At 48.5% G+C, this 17,964-nt stretch overlaps 1 protein-coding gene across 1 annotated transcript; it reads right to left on the bottom strand.

Moving 5' to 3' along the window:
• Window positions 16,807-17,964, bottom strand: C1QL2 (complement C1q like 2; the record flags this gene model as incomplete). The annotated part of the gene is made up of 2 exons (XM_021399951.1): window positions 16,807-17,544; window positions 17,677-17,964. Coding segments are annotated over 2 exons (468 nt in total), but the record flags the coding sequence as incomplete, so codon positions are not given.

Here is a 17,964-nt window from a genome sequence, read left to right as displayed (position 1 = left end):
GTGGCATAACAGATCATTCATAAAATGATCTTCCATATCCCTTCAGCATACACCTACTTACTGACTACCTAGGGGAGGAAGAAGATAGAAGCTTTAGAAAGCTATAACAACATTCTTGCACCAGGAAGAGGCAGAGAGGAGCAGGGATCGAGGTGCTCTAATGGGTGGTCTGGGGATGCTCTGCAAGCACCGCACCAGTGACACCTAATTCTCGTATCAAACACTGCCATTGCACCACGTCCTGATCACCGGCAATATCAATGGGTATTTCATAGAAAATAAAGACTTTGGGATAGACACGATTTAAATAATACAGTCTTGGCTTTTTAAAAGGGAAGGAAACAAGCCATTCAAATGTGGCATGATTTCTTTCTCAGAATATTTCAAAGTCATGTCAGTCTATCTATTACCCAAGACAAATTACTTTGACAGCGCTATCTACTCTTGACATCTGAGTTGTCTCTCCAGCCTATTATATTTTAGCACAGGCATAAAATATTGTTCAGACAGTATGGTTAGTCTAAAAGAGTAAATCTAACTGCTTTGAAATGGCCTATTAGGAGATGAACTCTCAGTTTGGCTGCAGGCAGAGAATTAATCCAGTGCTTTTCTTAGTTCTTCAATGGCAATCTTTTCTTCCCCACTAACTAAACGCTCTTTTTTCTGAGGGATGTAAAAAGGGAGTAATCTTCAGAAGGAAGGGGGGAAACAAATTAAACAGAAATCAGAGAGGAATACATCATTAAGAAATCCTGATACATGACATAGTTAGAGGACATGTATCTGGGCTCACCTACTATTAGAGAAATAGAGAGGGGGTCAAATTTTGACTTCAGTCCCAAGAACAATCATGCACACAGCTCGCTCAGCTCTGTGCACACCTAAACATTGCAGCCCATCGCTGCTCCCTGGCTTGGTGTATCCTGAGTGCTCAGGAGCACAGAGGGTCGTCCTTGGGCACCCCTTCACAGGAGGCAGGCACAGAGTTCAGCCCCAGACCTTGTCCTGCCTGCATCAGCACAGCAGAGGGATGCTGCTCAGCTCAGCAAGGCTTTTGGCCGTGTCACAGCTTAACCTTCAGCTGTGGAAGTGATGCGAGCTTGTGCTTGGGCACAGCATCCTCCCAGGCATGTCTATGTATGTGTTTTTAATAAACAAACAGTCCCAGCTGCTTCAGCACAACTCATTTCAATTCTCCCCTGGAGCTGCTCCTCTGTAGCACCTGCCTTCTCAGTGCTTCCCTTTGCATGTTTGCTATTTGGCTAGCCAGGGTGATTCAGCTGCTTTTATTGTAGCTAATACATCCCTTGGCAGCTTCTGCAGGAGGGGATCTGAAACTAGAGCCATGCATGCATCCACAACGCCCAGTTAAATGCATCCCAGAAACTCATATGTGTGATGGCATCTCAGGGGCCTGGCGGGTTGTCCCACATCCCCATGGAGCTCACTGGCTGTGATGGAATGGGCTGTGCAGCTGAAGGCAGGCATTGCCACCCTGTGGAGAAAGAAGGGGAGCAGCCAGCTCTGCTGGGGAACTGCTGTGCCCCTTTCCAGCCAACCACCCCACTGATGAGCCCACAGCTATTCCAAAATACCAGCACAGAGGAGGCTCACAGGGAACTGGCTCCATTCCTGCCAGGTCCCAGGTTTGTCCCTGCTGCATCTACTCAGTCACCCACCACATCCACTGGCTCAGAGATATGATAGAGGAATCATAGTCAGAGGTCCCACCTGGTTTAGAGACCAAGTACTTGGGAAATAACCACCAACCTTCAGCACTCAACCTCAGTAAAGCAGTGCCCAGAGCCCCTAGCTGCCACCTGCAAGGCATCCCCGCATTACATGGTGAACCTGTCTTCAGCCCCCTCACTCCTGGGGGATGGTGAGATTTAAACTCTGCGGTGCTTCCCACACCACAATGTCACTTCTTGTTAAAACACATTTATTGCCATAACAGCTTCACTTTGTGTAATTTTCTGTTGATCAGCCTACTCTCACTAACAAGCTTACCTCTCTTCTTTTTTATTCATTGCTCCTGATTAGTCTTGAAGATAAATGATATCAGGTGAAACAAGCTTCCTGGGCCAATCAATCAGCCCTGGAGACAGTGTCTTGCCTTGCTCAATGAAACCCCCCAGTAGCCCTCCCTGTACAGGGTGATTGCCTTTCCTTCTCCTGGGACTGCAGCAAAAGGATCCTGGAGGCATTTGTTTTGCTTTTTTTAATTGAAAAGTGAAAACTCTCCTAATTAATGATCCACCTACTGGGCCTCATTGTGTCATTACACCTTATTGATGAAAAAGGAATAACAGTCATTGGATAAATTAGGGCAGGCAGGCACTCTAGGACCCACAGAGTTCTTCTAAATGGCACGTGCTCTGTTGTGAAGGACAAAGTAGCATGAAGGGCACTCAGTAAGACTAGGTGGGAGACAGAAAGGGACACCCTAGAACTACTGCCATCTGTTATTGCATGTGTCTGAGGTACACATCCAATTCATAAACTAGGATGAGCTTGCACCCATCCTCACATTTTCTTGGGAGCTGTACCAGAAGCTGTTGTGCTGGTAGGTGGATAAATGCAGTCTTTTGAGCCACTAAGGAAGTAACATTTAAAAAAAATCTGTCCCATGATCTACCTTTGGGAAGAGTCTTCATTAAGATCCATCCAACCTGATACCTCTCTTTTCAATGCTCCTTACTGTTGTCCATCTATAAACTAACTCCTATCGACATTGTTTTGTTCTCCTGTTGAGAACCAATTTTTCTAGTTTCACCAAAGCCTTCTTGTAAAGTACTTTCTCAGGTGTATATTTCCAGGAAGGATATTTACTGCACTTGTTTTGAAGGGGTTTGTTGGCTAAGCTGAGGTGTGAGAGAAGTCAGATCAATCTGGTGCAAAGTTTTTTGGCAACACCTTGCAGGATTTTGCCTTGCCAAACTGCTTTTAAACTGCCTGGGACTCTGATCCTTTGTCTTCATAAATCAAAGTAACTTTTTTCTACTGTTTCAACAGTCCATGGATCAAACCTGGCTTCTGTCAGCAGCCTCTGAAGTGCCAAGTGACTTGCTGTGGTCAAATCTCCCAGAACTCTACCCTGTGAGGTGCTGCCTTCCATGTCAGCCTTGTACTACCCTGAAAGATGGAGAGGACACCAAACCCCTCCGAAGTTAGGAAGAAGAGACAGGGGAATAACGCCTGCCTTTCAAAAAAATGTATTGGAAGGGAGACTTTTTCCAGTTGCACGAAACCCACTTTCATGCAGAAAACTGGGGAGCTGAAGACTCGTGCAGCTCTGTGCTGATTCTGCCCCAGCTCGGTGCACGGTGTGTGCTACCGCAGAAGTGGTACAGGAGAGGTTACAGCAAAGACAGTCCTAAACTTGGCTTAGATGAAGATGGCATCTCATACAGTACTGAACAAAAGGCAGATTGGAGGTATCACTGGAGCACAAACAGTAATCATGAAGGTGTCTTCGGGGCACATGAGCTGTATATGCACACACAGCTATTTAATTGCATTATAAAATGTCTCACCTCCTGAACCACTCCAAACCAGCCACGGGAATTCTGCAAGCCCAGCAATTGCAAGGGAGAGAGACCCATGAAAGACTGGCATTTTTATATAGGCAATAAATCCTACTTCATGAAGAAACATGTTGAGGTAAAATTGCCAGTGGCTGTTTTAATAAGTATTTATGATACATAAAGGGATTTGATTCATAAATGCAGTAATTATGTCCTTACTACAAAGCAGTACAAATATAAAGCCTCCTACCTATTACATTGAAACTGTAATTGCATCTCATTAAAGAATATAAGCAAATCAAAATTAAAATCTTAGGGGGGAGGGGGCGGGGAGAAGTGTTACCCAAAGTCTTGATGATTAGACATTATGGGCTTTCTGTTGTGCCATTCAATCTGCCTAAATACCTCATAAAGTGGAGTGAAGCCCTGAAGATCTGGGTGGTTGTGCAACCTAGAAGAAAGCTTTGCTCACCTTGGACCAAAGTTTCCGAAGAGACATGTGCCCTTGAAAAGCTTAAACAAAATCTTGGCTTTAACCTCAGACAAGTGGGAACTCCACTAGGGCCTTCCATGCAGCCACAGTGGAACTGCTCCAGCCACGCCAGAGCCACAAAGGAGGGTTAAGGCCTTCCTCATCCAAACACAGCTGATAGACTGAAACAAGCATTCACCTTTTTAAATCATGTTTAGGTACACACATCTGAAGAGAGAATTGTTTGCACTGCAGTAACAGAGAGGTGTAACAGAACTGTGTTCCCAGACGGTAGGCACCAGGTGGGTAGAGGGTAAAATAATGTCACGTAGAGGAATAACAGCATTGAGGATTAGGCATGGGTCATGAGAGTACAGGAGGATATCTCAGGTTGGATGTATGGAAAAATTTCTTCTCAGAAAGAGTGGTAAGGCACTGGCACAGGCTGCCCGGGGGGTGGTGGAGTCACCATCCCTGAAGGTTCTTAAGAAACAGATAGATGTGGCACTGAGGGGCATGGTTAGTGGGGATGGTGGGGTTTAGTTGGGTTGGACTAGATGATCTTAGAGGTCTTTGCCAACTTTAATGATTCTATGATACTATGATTCTAAGAGTCTGGTGAAATCCCTAATGCTTTTGTTCCCCCCAAGCTAACCTCATGCCATGCAGCCTTTGCCAGGACTGCCGTGGGCTCCTCATTGGGTCATCCATCAGTATCTCTGTTACGTTCACTTAAGCGATGTGATTTTGGGGTGGGGAGCTCTCTCTCCTCTCTCGTACACTTAATTCCTGGCCAAAATGAGTTTCTGAAGGCATCAGACTCCACTAATTGTGTTCAAGATGAGCTCCTTATGACCCATGGCAGCTTTCATTGTTCCAAACAAGTGACTGGCCCTGATACAGAAGCACCTCTGCAGCATGTAGGAGCAGTGCTGGACTTACTGATGCAACTTCCCTCCCAAATGTTCTTTGGTCTAATCGCTTTCTTAAACTACACAAACACAATCTCTGCACCATGATCAATTATTTAACAGAAAATGATGCATCAAGTTAGAAACTAAATACCACTTAATATGCTCTAGGAATTCTAATTGAGAGATTTCACTGTATTGCTAATGAAAACTTTAACTTTGCGGTATTTTTAAATCTTCCTTGCATACAGATAAGCCAATATCTATATGCTTTCTTTTAATGTCTGGAATTATTTTGGTATTTTAATGTAATCAGTCTTTCTATTTTGAAGAGAGTGCCCTTGTAGGTTATTTGTTTTCTTTCTGTTTTGCAAATTGTTCCCTTTTCAAGATTGTTTGTTTAGTGTCAAGAGGTTATTAAACAAACCAAGCACAGTCCTTAAACTAATCAGCTACAAGTGACGACAGAGATCAGGAATAATTCAATATTAAAGAGGTTACTTTTAAAACTGATCTGAAAGTGTAACGTATATGGGGGGAAGGGGAAGCACACGCACATCCCTTATGAAAGTTGAAAGGATGAGCTGGAGAAGATACCTGGCAGCACAAGCCAGGCAACCCCAGCTCATTGCCACAATTCTCCCCAGCCAGAATGACTCAAGCAAAACCATCAGGGGCTTTACATCAGGGGCTTTGCCACCAGGAGGTTGAGAGGCCACAGTTCTCCACTTTTTCAGTGTTTTTCCTTCTGGCTTTCGCAGATAAAGCCTTTGTATTGGGGTCTAATCCAGGCAGGGGGGAAAGCTGCTTCTGTGCATAAAGCACACATCTGTCTCGAGAAGTATCAAGCCAGACCACAACCTGGGCCGAAGAAGGAACCAATTCACCCTTCAGAGGAGCACAGCTCCCAGCCTTCACGTCCTCTGACCAACTATGAGCAGCCCTTGATCAGTTCAATCAGCAGAGTGCTGCTGATGGAGGCAGAGCTGAGCGCACTGGGGTCCCTGCTTGGAGAGATGGCTCGTGGAAAAGCTGACACGTTGAATTACTGTAAAAACTCCCTTCCATCAGCATTTTGGGCAGAAGATCCCACAGCCAGACTATTTATACCAGACACATGGATGGCACTTGTCTTCTGTGCAGGGTGCTTAGCCACTTTTTCATCTTTAATAATGAGAAAACACATCTGGATGTCAGGAGAGGTGGTCGGGGTGGAACACCATCAACCCAGGTGCAGGAGCTGCTGCCCAGGTCCTTCTGCTCTGCTCTAATGGGTCTGCGTTGGTTTTTCTTCTTCCTGATGTTGCTTGAAATCAACTTTAGGCTGAAATGAACAAAGAAAGCTGCTCCTCTGCAGAGATCTGGTGGGTTTAGTTGTCTCACTGTAAGGTAAAACTTCCCCGTCTTTTTTCCTGAGGGGAAGGAAGGAAGGGTGGGAGGGCAAAATCTGGCATGAAAACTGCTGCTGTCAGCCCGGGTGAGGATGCTGCTGCCTTTACCACAGAGGGAGGATCTGAAAAGCAGAAATGATATAACCACTGGACCAGCCGCCGAATAAATGCCACTTTCCTTTTTTAAGCTATTCTAGTTACCATTGTCTTCACAAAAGGGAAATAAAATATGCAATCACAAATCACAAATGGGGAATAAGACATTGCAGAGAGGACAAACACCACAGTCTAAGTCTCTTTCTTTGTTACAATCCTGGAATAAACAAAGTTTCTTAATAAATATTTATACTGTTTGCATATCCTGCCTTTGGAAATAATCAGCAGAACAATTCTCTCACCTCTTTCCCTCTCTGGACAGACATCAAGTTCAGCACCCCCCACACCGTTTGTCAGAGAAAGCTGGAAAATGAATCCACACCACCACTGAAATATCCATTATGGTTTTTTCACATGTTTAGCCAACAGCACCCATTCCTCAGTTGTAATGCCTGGGAAAAATCAAGCTTTTTCCGTGCAGAATAGACGAAATGACACCCGTCAGCACCAGGTTTTTGCCCAAGAAGTTAACTCAGGGCGGCTCTGGGGTCTCCATGTCCTTGGATAATTCCCTGTGGCCAGACTGGGATGTTCCCAGTCCATGAGCCTTGCTGGGCTTGCAGAGGAGGACCTGAACCTGATGCAGTCTCCCTCAGGAGCTCTGCACCCCCCCACACTGTCTCCAGAAAAAGACATGCCAACATTCCCGTGCTGAGCTTTGGTCTTGTTCACCTCAGCTTCAGCTCATCAAACACATGTCAGTGTGTATGTAAATGCTGAAGTGAAGGTGCAGTGTAGGAAGTCCCCTGTGGTCAGCAGATAGCCCCACTGGGAGCTGCGACATGAGTGCCTCTCACAGCACATTCACAAAAACACAGAAGCCACCACAACGATGGCCAGGGCACAGTTAAATCACCCCCTGGCTTCCCTCCTGCTGCCGTCAGGAGCCATCAAGCCAGTCCTAACTCCAGCCGGCATCTCCAACCCACTGCCAGCAGCGACCGCTTTTTTCCCTCTTGTCTCCACGGGCAAGGACGATGCTCCCAGCACCAAGGGTACCGTTGTCACATCAAGCGGCTGGCTGCCAGCTGGATGCTGTTCCCAGTGCTCTGCTCCTCAGCTCCTTCCAATGGGGAACATCTCGCGGGCTCTGGTTTTATGGGTTTCTACTAACACGACTCTGAAGATCTTTCCTCCAGCCCGGAACTTCAAGGATCTGAAAGTCACGAACATGACCCTGCCCAAGGGTGTTGACCCAAGAAGTGGTGAAATGCCAAGGAGGTCCCAGCAGGTCAGCTCTAGTACAGCACCCCAGAGATACGGCAGTGGTGACCAACAGGGTTGGGTTCCTCCTTGCTGGAGGAGGCAGGGACTTTTGAAGCAGGCTGCCACAAGGTGTTCAGCCATTTTGAGTCTTGCTCAGGGCTTGCAGTGCTGGTGCTGAATTTTTCTCTCCTTATTTTTGTCTTGAGGTTGAATTCCAGAGCAAAACGTGTCACAAAGGGAGGTACCTCCCACTCTGGCAGGTACCAGCACTGTCCAGTTCCCCCCATCTTGACATCCACTTACGTCACCAAGAGCTGGGGGTAGCTCCACCACCAATCCACCGCAACTTCATTTGAAATAGGATAGTTTTTCCCCTTGAAACATCTCTCCTTCTCCAGGGAGGACATGACTTTGTTTTGCCATTGGTTAGAGAAGAGGCAAAAAACAAAACCTGATCCAGAATAGATAAGGACAAAGGTTTCCCTGCTGGTCCCAAAGCACTCTGTTTGAGTTGAGCCCTGGGACATCCATAAGATCTACAAGGCTTCGGCCAAGATGAGGATAATCCAGTACAAAACTCGGTGGCACCCAGCCCTGCCAAGGCTTTGCCAGATGCTGAGCAACTGACCACCCCTGTACCTCCCCACCAGGGCTGAGCCAAGGAGTAATTCATGAAGCTTCTCTGTTCTCCCTCCACATCATTTTTTAGCACTTGCCACACCTGTTTGCTTTCTCCAGTAGTCAGATGATGACACGAACCACTAAATAACATCTTCAAAATGTGCTTGTCTCACTTAAACTACCTGGAGGTGTTTAATTATGACTTAGCTCTAGCACTCGCTACTGCTGGTTCTGTATCTTATTTTAAATATGTCACCACTTGGTAAGGGACTGAATGCACAGCCAGCCAGTGGATGTGCAATCTCTGCTCTGCATCCTCTCCTGCTCTGCACCTCCACTATCACAGAGAGATGCTCATAAAGAATATTCACATTGCTTAGCACCATTTATTCTGCAGAATTTTTTCCCACCACCTCACCAGCTTCTCTGGTGGTGGAGAGCCACACTGCATTTCGCAGCTGAGAAAAAATTAACATTCAGATGCAGGTAGCGCGAGAGGTAGAAGATAACACAACAATATTTGTTCTCATGCTGGCCATGCATCATCCCTCCCCAGGCTGCTGTCTGAGGCAGTGCAGATTTCCTCTGGAGCGGCAGCCGGCATGAAACCATCATGCATGGTCACTGCCTGCACGGAGCACCACGCAAGCACGGGGCACGAGCTCATTAGCAGGCGCTGCTTGTTGCACCCCTCTCCCCATCCCCATCCCTGCTCCTCAGCACTCTTTGCACACAGTAATATCTACTTTCAGCCCTAGTTTCTTGCAGGTCACAGACCCCAGTGCTCTGATCCCTCCAGATCATGCTGGTTCGCCTCACTCTTGATGTGCTTGTTATCCTTCTAATTTTGGGGTGAGATCAAGGATGAAATTGCACCTGAGATACCCAACATGAAGGATAACACTGAACAGAGGGGTGGGTGTTTTTCTGTTTTAGTTTAGCTGGCCAAAGCCTATTGGGAGTATTTTAAAAGAAGCTTTACCCTGAGGACTGCTATCAGCGGGTGTTTCTCCACCCTGCAGCAGAACTTGCGAATCACGAGGCTAAAAACGCAGCATCAAATCCTCGTCTTTCCTCTCCCTCCCTGCTCCATGCAGTGAGGAACAGGCTCATGTTGGTCTGAATTAAAATCATTTTAACCAACAGATCACGCAGTTTGCTTTTGCTGTCGATGAGGTTCTGCTAGGACACTGCCTGTGCACCATCTCTGTGCTCACTTCAGCACCCGCTGAAACAACACTGCCCTGTGAGGTCACACCCCTCAGCTGGACATCCGAGTCTGCACCAAAAATGCAAATCCCCAGTGTGGTTGTTTGGGGTGAAGGTGCTTTCAGTTCCCTATTTCAGACAGGCTTAGCCCATAGGAGCTGTAGCACTGTAGAGGATGGCTCAACTGGTGACTGGTGTTGCTCTGCAGGTCAGAGCTCACAGACCCCTTTTCTGCATGGAGTTGGAAGAGGGGGAGAAGGAGAAAGCTGAGAAAGCCCCAAGGCACCAACACTGCATGTGGTCTGGGAAGCAGACAAATTCCTGCAGAAGAACCAAGTAGAAAGTCACCTGCTCAGACTCAGAAAGTGTGAGCCCTGTCCCAGCAGGCTGGGAGCAGATTTGGGTTAGGGTTTCCAAAGGCACGCTCATGCTCTGCGTCTCCCAGAAATATTGGTGATGCCCCCATGGCATCACTGCAGGCAGAGCTGCCCCAGCCCTCGGGTGCCTCCCAGCCTCAGATAGGAGCACTAAATCCCATGTCCCAACCCCATGTCCCTCTCTCTGTCACTCGTCCCAACGCCGTCCCTGCATGTGAGCAAGTACAAGTAATTTTTTGCTTCAGGATCTTGGCTGAACTAGGGGGAGAAATAAAACAAAGGGACCCAAAACACATATTGTTCCCTTTCTTTTTTAAATTCCAAAGCCTTTCTTTCACTAAACACCTAGAAAAGCACAAGGTCTGGGACCTGTGGATCACACTAGTCTACCATTCCTTCAGTTTTACCTCCCTCTCCCTGTCTCTCTTTTTTTGGAAGGATGGTAGCAGGAACAGGAAGAGGAAATTTGAATTGCAGTTCCCAGAAAACACCAACCACAAATTAATTCAGCAGCTATTTATCTGATTTGTGCTATTCTGGAGTAAAAGCACATCCATCCCACGCTCTGCTCCACCGGCTTCAAGGAGCACGTATATCAATACGGAGGCCTATTGATTATGCCAAGACTGAATCAAATAACTTCATGAGAACTGAGAACAGTAACAAAAACCACTACCACCATAAAATCCCAGCCAAAGATTAAACCTAACCTTGACCCTGCCCCATTAAAGCCCCGAGAGCCTGCCCACGAGCTCTGATGGGGATCAGACCCCATGGAGAATATGTGGTCCACCAGCTGCATTCCTTCCCTTGGGTCCTGCCACCAAGGGAGTACAGCTCTTACAGACATGGGGAGGCTCGCTGGTCAAAATATGAGGAAAATGGCAACAAAATCTCATTCTTAAGCCATCTGAAACCAAGAGGCAATTATTCCATACAACAATCTCCCATTACCGCTACCTTAGGGAAAGATATTGGAAAAGATTTGAGCAGAAGTGTTCTTTCAGGATCAGCTGGTGTACCTTTCCTCCCTGCCACCTGAGTTCTCAAAGCAGTACAACATGAAAATGTATCCTCAGCAGCAACATACTTCTGCATGGTCTTCTCATCCCATGCCAGCAGCCAAGGCAGGGGTAGAGCAGATGCAGCGTGGCGACTAGTAGACCACAGTGGTGTCTTTTGGAGACTTTATAGTGCACACTGTCACACTGTGCATTGTGAGTTATGGAGTTGCTGGAATCAGTGAGATTTTGCATATTAATTGCAACCCCCTCACCCCCCCCCCCCCAAAAGAAATGACAAAGGGATTTATTGGCTTGATCAGTGTTTCAGCTTTAATAAAGTTCAAGTTTCATCTTCATACACTTTAAAAGTGCAGCAGTGTCACTCCTCCAGGATGCTCAGCTGTTTGAAAGGGAATGCTGAAGTCTGCAGCAGCTCCAAGCTCTTGTGGGGACTCAGAAGGGTTGAGCTCTGCAAATATTTGACACCTCTCTGAAGGAGGTTGCTAGAGGCTGGCAAAAGGAGCTGCTTGACCCTCTCGCTGATGTTGACGGTGTTTTCCTTGTAAGGTGTTTACACAGTGACACTTACTGGGCAGGACACAAAATGGACTGTTTCTATAGCTGGGTGAGATTCCTTATGGCCAGCTCCAAATGCTGCCTAACAGGAACACTGCTGACACACCGTACGGTGGCTACATGCACTAAAGGACAGAGCCAAATTCAGCTTGAGAATGGTTAGATCAATGTACCTGGAAGCAGAATTTGTGCCTTGGGCTCCCGGAGCCCAGGAAGGAAAGATCCATGGAAAATAAGGCATCGTGAGAAGGAGACAAACTTCAAGAATCCAGCTGTACCCCAAAACAAAACAGAGGGAAACCCACCCGGATCTGATCCCCATCACCTCGCACATTGGCATGCTGCGGCACAGCACCACTGATGCGACGTTTCAGACGAAACGATCCGTAATGAGAGAAGATCAGGATGACACCTGAAGAGCAGCTTCCTCCCCAAGGAGTTAAAACATTTTCTGCATTATCATACCATCAATATTGCATCCTCAAACTAAGATTGGACGAAGACTCATTGTTCATAAAGCCTGCTTAGAGGGGAGCTCACGTCTTTAAACATGTTATCCTCCCGGTCATGCTTCCCCCCCTCCTCAGAGGCAGATCTCTCCTCTTTGGGATGGCAATCACAACCCAACACTCAAGCAATAAGCAATTTGTTGAGAAAGAGAAATGCCAACAAGGAAACATTTCAGCTGCATTCAAGACTGGCTATATTTTTTTTATTTGCTTTTCTGGACATGATCTGGCAGCTGCAAGCAAAAAGAGGAGGCAGGATGCTGCATGTGTCCCCTCCCCACGAGGAGCGCAGCCAACGCTGCAGGCAAGCCATGCTCCCAGTGTCACCATGCTCACGGCACACTGGAGGAAATAATCCCGCATTAGCAGGGCAGCAGATCACAGGGATCAGATGGGTCTTTGCTGGTTCTGACCTAGCTGATGCCAAAAAGCACAGAGCAGGAGCAAATGAAACAGAGAGAGAATGTCGTCAGCCCCCTGTGAAGACAATCTGCAGAGCTGTGCTGCACAGGGTGATGGTTAATCCAGGATGTCTCATAATTGGAAGAACTCAGAGAAGACGGGCATTTGTCTACAAGCATAATGCACAATCCCTCCAGAACCATGCTATGCAGGGCACTGCAGGGGTCAGCCCCTTCAGGATGCGACCTTAAGCACCCACCTGCTTCAGCATCAACCTGGAACGTGGAGGGATAAAACAGAATCAGAAAATCGGGGAATCGCAGAATCATAGAATCACAGAATGGTTGGGTTGGAAGGGACCTTAAAACCCACTCGGTCCAAGCCCCTGCCATGGGCTGATTGCCACTGTATGGAAATTGCTAAGTCAGGGCCTGAACGAATGAGTAAGCACCTGGTGAAGGGACACAGCCAGCCCTGGGAGCACAGGTGAAAGCAATTCTCCTGTGTGACTGGAAGGGATGGAACCAGGTTCCACTCCTCCCTAAGCCTCATTTAAGGGCTGGCTGCCACGAGGGAAGGATCTCTATCTGGAAATTCCTCTTTCTGGAGTATTTGGTAAGCCCTGATCCTTAGGATGGGTAAGCAAAACTTTCTTCAACTGGTTGGTGACCATCACCCTTTTGGGCAGTAATTTAGAACTGATTATCTGCCATCACCTTTCCCTCCAGCCACCTACCAGATCAGGCTGTCCAGGGCCCTATCCAACCTGGCCTTGAGCACTTCCAGGAATGGGACATCCACAGCTCATCTGGGCAGCCTGTGCCTTGCCACCCCCTGAGCAAGAAATTACGTCCTTGTACCTCGCCTATATCTCCCCTCTTCTAGTTTAAAGCCATTCCCCTTTGTCCTGTCACTATCAGATCACCTAAAACACTGGTTTCCCTCCAGTTTGTAAGCTCCCCTTGAGTACTGGAATGCTGCAATGAGGTCTCTACGGAGCTTTCTCTTCGCCAAGCTGAACAAGCCCAATTCCCTCATTCTCTCTTCATAGGAGGGGTGCTCAAGCCCACTGCTCAGCATTGTGACTCTCTTCTGGACCCACTCCAACAGCCCCTTATTCCCTCCTGAGGTGGGGACACAGTACTCCAGATGAAGTGGATATTCAAGTCTGGGTTACCAAATAACACAGGGTGTTTGCAGGCAACCAGCATTGCCCTCTGCTGGCCTCCTCGCAATGCCTTGATTGCCGGTGACAAACAAGTTGCTGAAGAGGATCAGGATAGAGCCTTGCATCAGTTCCTCTGGCTCATGATGCTCACTGGAGGGAGCACAGTGACCTCCAGGTAAAACTGAGAGGTGACCAAGGAACACACATCTGAATCAGCATAGACCTGGCCTAGAGAAACAGATCAGGTTGAGGGGAGCAGGCCCTGCTGGCACATTAGCCATAGCTTGCTATCAAGCTGCACCTCTTGGAGCTCAGACATGGAACAACCCCAGAGGAGGCTCTCACCACTGTGCCAGTGCCCATGCAGCCACCACTCGTTTCCCTCACCCATCATCAATCTTCCCCAACTCTGTACAGCAAAAAGAACCGAACCTTTTGGAGCCTCAAAGTCAGTGTAGATGCAGTTAGTCTTTATTTCATTCTGACAGGCTCCTTTATCCCAGAAACAATACTGAGACACGGGATCTTAGCTGGAATTCATCCCAGAGTTCAATCCAATCAGCGTAAGGGGGAAAATTGCCATGTGTTACCAAAAAAAGGTATTTAACAGGAACATAATAAATAGATTTACATGCCGTTTTGTATTAGTCCTCCATAGACCTCTTTAATGAATTAAAAAGAAAGAGGCCATGCAAGAGCTCAACAAACCCACCCCCTCTGCTTTGTGCGCTCACAGATTGAGCCCATCAGGCACTGGAAACTCTGAAGGAGACAAGCAAGGAGACGAGCAAGCATTAAATCACTGAGAAAAATGGCCACGGTGAGTTCCAACAGCGGGAAGCCTGAGAGCAGCATGTGGCTCAGTGCATGTGTGTAAAGCCACAAGGCACAAAAAGCAGCACCAACAAATGGGAGGAAAGAAGAGCCAGGCCAGGGGCTCTCCTGCTCTGCTCTGCAAGAGGAGGAGGATTGAGGGGGAATCTACAGAAATCTCCCTTTCCCCAGCATTTCATGCCCATGGGACCTCCTTGCCCCATGGACAGGATAAGGGATTCGCACCAGGGGCACAAAGATCTGGGATTTGTTGCTGCTATGTCTTGCTGTGAGAGCAAGATACCTACTTTATTATTATTATTATCTGAACTGCTTTTATCATGATTTTGAGTACATGGTTGTTACAAAATGAGAGGTCAGGGCCTCAAGTTATGCCAGGGAGGTTCAGGTTGGATATCAGGAAAAATTTCTTCTCAGAAAGAGTGGTAGGGCACTGGCACAGGCTGCCCGGGGAGGGGTGCGGGCGGTCACCATCCCTGGAGATGTTCAAGGAGCATGGAGATGTGGCACTGAGGGACACGGTCAGTGGGCATGGTGGGGATGGGTTGGGGTTGGACTGGGTGACCTTAGAGGTCTTTTCCAGCTGTAATGATTCTATAACTCTACAGTTCTATGAATGAAGCAAAAAAAAAAAAAGAAAAAAAAACAACCTGCACCCCAAGGTGCCACTGCGAGGACTCTGTCCCAGCACCCGTGTTGGGAACAGCTCCCACACCGCCCAGCACCATCTCAGAGCTCTGCCAGGAGGAGAGGAGCAGAAAAACACGCGAGCAGCCAGGAGACGAGCCTTCCATCGATTGTGTAAACTGTCAGTGGAGTGGCAAGGAGCATTTTTTTGTTTCTATCCCAGGGAATAATCCAGCCCGATAATTAGTACATAAGAGATAAGTGGAAAATGAGACATCTAGCGAGGGTGGTGCGAGGCTCCTCATGACATTGATAATGTGCAGATACATAGATCACTGTCGGGGCAAACCGCCACCACGAGCCTGTGTCTTCCCATTGCCTCATCAATCCATCATCCGCTTAGCTGCTGACACCTTGGCAGGCACACACCACCGGCCCCGCATTAGAATTGCAAGGAGCAGGCTCCACCGGGGAATACAGATTTAAAAATCTAAGATTCAAATTTGTTTAAGTATTGTGAACAGCAATTCCCTTGCAAGGCATCTTCATTGCCCTTTTGCCAAGGGGGAACAGTTGGGTCTTTGTTAGAAGTACAAATTGCTTCTTAATGCAAAGGATAAAGCGGAGCCCAGGCACCTCCTTAGAATTCCTCCTGGCTCCTGCTAATGCTGCTGCATGTCAATTTTAATTTTTTGAAATTTAAACCGAGGGCTTTGTGTCTAAGCTCCATTTCGTCGGAGAGGGGGGGAGGAATAGTCAAAAAGGATTACAGATCCAGAGGGAATTGGGAATCCATAGCAATTATACTTCATTTGAGTCTGAGACACTGCTTTTAATCATATTCTAAATGGTACAAATCAACAAGGCGTTGGAGATTGATAATTGTTGAACGCGTGTACCCGGTTATGAACTCTGCTCCCCTTGGCCAGGGGAGGCTGGAGGACGGGATGAAGGCAGGAACTGCCTCATCTCTCCTGGAACAGGGCACTCTGTGGCCCTCTGTGCAGCCAACACATCCCACCAAGGGCTGACAGGAAACAGAGGGGACTGTGAGAGCACGGCCATTGCTGGGCTGCCCGGTGTGGGGCTGGAGCAAGCCCATCCCAGATGTGATCCCAGACAGGGATGCCGCAGTTGGTGAAAGTGAGAGCAAACAGGGAACCAGATTCTGTAACTCAATTAACTCCCTTGCAGCCAGGCAATCCCAATTTACCCAAACTGAGCAGTTCACCCATTACCTGTGGAAAAGCTCAGGGCTGCACACACCAGCACTCACCTCTACAAGAACACTCTGCGCCCAGGATTCACCAGTGTGAATGGTGTGAACTGGGTCACACTGAGCTTCCCTTGCTCCTGTCTTGGAGCCGACCACCAGCTGGGGCTCAGCCCCACACCTGCACTGAGCTGTAGGGGCTCACCTCCCCCCCACACTTTTGTACTTGTCTGGCACAGTGCAGGAACACAGCTCTACTTCACTGCTAACAAAATGATTTTTGTGCTCTTCAGCACCTCTGGGTCAGGCTCTGCCCCAGTGGATGTTCAGGAGATCTGCTCTGCACACCCACCTCCCCCCCTTGCTGATGCTGTGGCTTCTTTACGAAACTACGTAACGGCAAAGGGCTTTTTCCTCTTCCTCTGTTTCTTCCCAGACCTCTTGAGCCACAATCATGACCTAAACAAGGTGTCCCATCTGAACTTTTAATGTCACAGCCCTAAAGGGCTGAAGCAACACCTCTTGCCCCTGCCACCAGCACAGGGCTCCTCCGCAGCACTGGAAGAGACACACAGCGAGAAGCCATTGTCTAAAAACATAATTTAATGTGATATTTTGGTGAGTGTGGTCAACGACTGAGTTCTTTCGCAGACAGGAACAGGTTTGACGTTAGTGACATCATCATTCACACGAGCATCGCATTGCACAGAAAAGTTTACATCTGACCCCATACAAATGAAGCAGCAGAGGAAAAAACAAGGTCCAGTGCCACATCGTGAATAATCCATCTGAAAATTCTTCATTGTAATTAATATTCATTGACCAAAAAAAATAATAATAATTGAGCAGTTCAAATGCTGTGTATGGCACAGGCTGAACTCTGAATCTCTGATACAGCGCAGGAACCGCTTGGGTTTCTGGCTGCGGGCTCCTGGTGTGACACAGAACACTGACGTGGGGACGGGGGGGCAGGGGAAGGGGGCAGCCAGGGAGGGGTCGCGTTGTTCACGTGTATTTCGTTTCCACGGGAAAAAGAAAAAAGAAAAACACAGAAACCGATAACGAAGCTGAAGTGACCCGCGGAGAGCAGCAGGGGTGCGCGGCACAACGGGGGCCAGAGGGGACGCGCGGGGCCGGCTGGGTCACGTCGCTCACCGCGCTTTAATCGGGGTATAAAAGAAAGCCAGAGAAAGTGCTGTACTTATTGTTGTTGCCCCCGTGCGCCTTGCCTCCGTCCAGCTTGACGTACACCTCGTCGCCGGAGTCCAGGTGCAGCACCACGCTGTTGCTGGCGTAGTCGTAGTTCTGGTCGGCGTCCTGCGCGATGGCGCTGGCCCGCACCTGCAGCACAGCCCCGTCAGACCCATCCCGCCCGCTCCCCCCTCCCCGCGATCGCGGTCGTCGGTGCTCGCCGGCCCCGACGGCGGGGGCCGCTCGGAGGGAGCGCGGAGGGGCCGGGACGCGAGCACCCACCTGCCCGTTCTTGCAGAGGTCGGCCCACATGCTGGTGCCGTCACCGCCCCGCATGAGGATGTGGTAGGTGAAGAAGTAGATGCCGCGCACCTGACAGGTGAACTTGCCGCTGGCCGGCTCGTAGTGATTGCCCAGGTTGGTCACCACGTCGTCGAACTTGAGCACCTCGTAGCCCTCGTGGGGACTCTTCAGCCCCACGTAGAAGGCGATGCGCGGCCCCCCGAAGGCAGCGCTCAGCCCGCCCGCCGCCTCGCCGCCCGCAGCCGCCCCTCCGCCGCTGCCGCCGCC

This window comes from Numida meleagris, chromosome 5 (genome assembly GCF_002078875.1).
Source record: "Numida meleagris isolate 19003 breed g44 Domestic line chromosome 5, NumMel1.0, whole genome shotgun sequence".
Classification (NCBI taxonomy): Eukaryota; Metazoa; Chordata; class Aves; order Galliformes; family Numididae; genus Numida; species Numida meleagris.
Note: the sequence above shows the minus strand (reverse complement) of the source record. Positions and strands in the feature narration are given on the sequence as shown.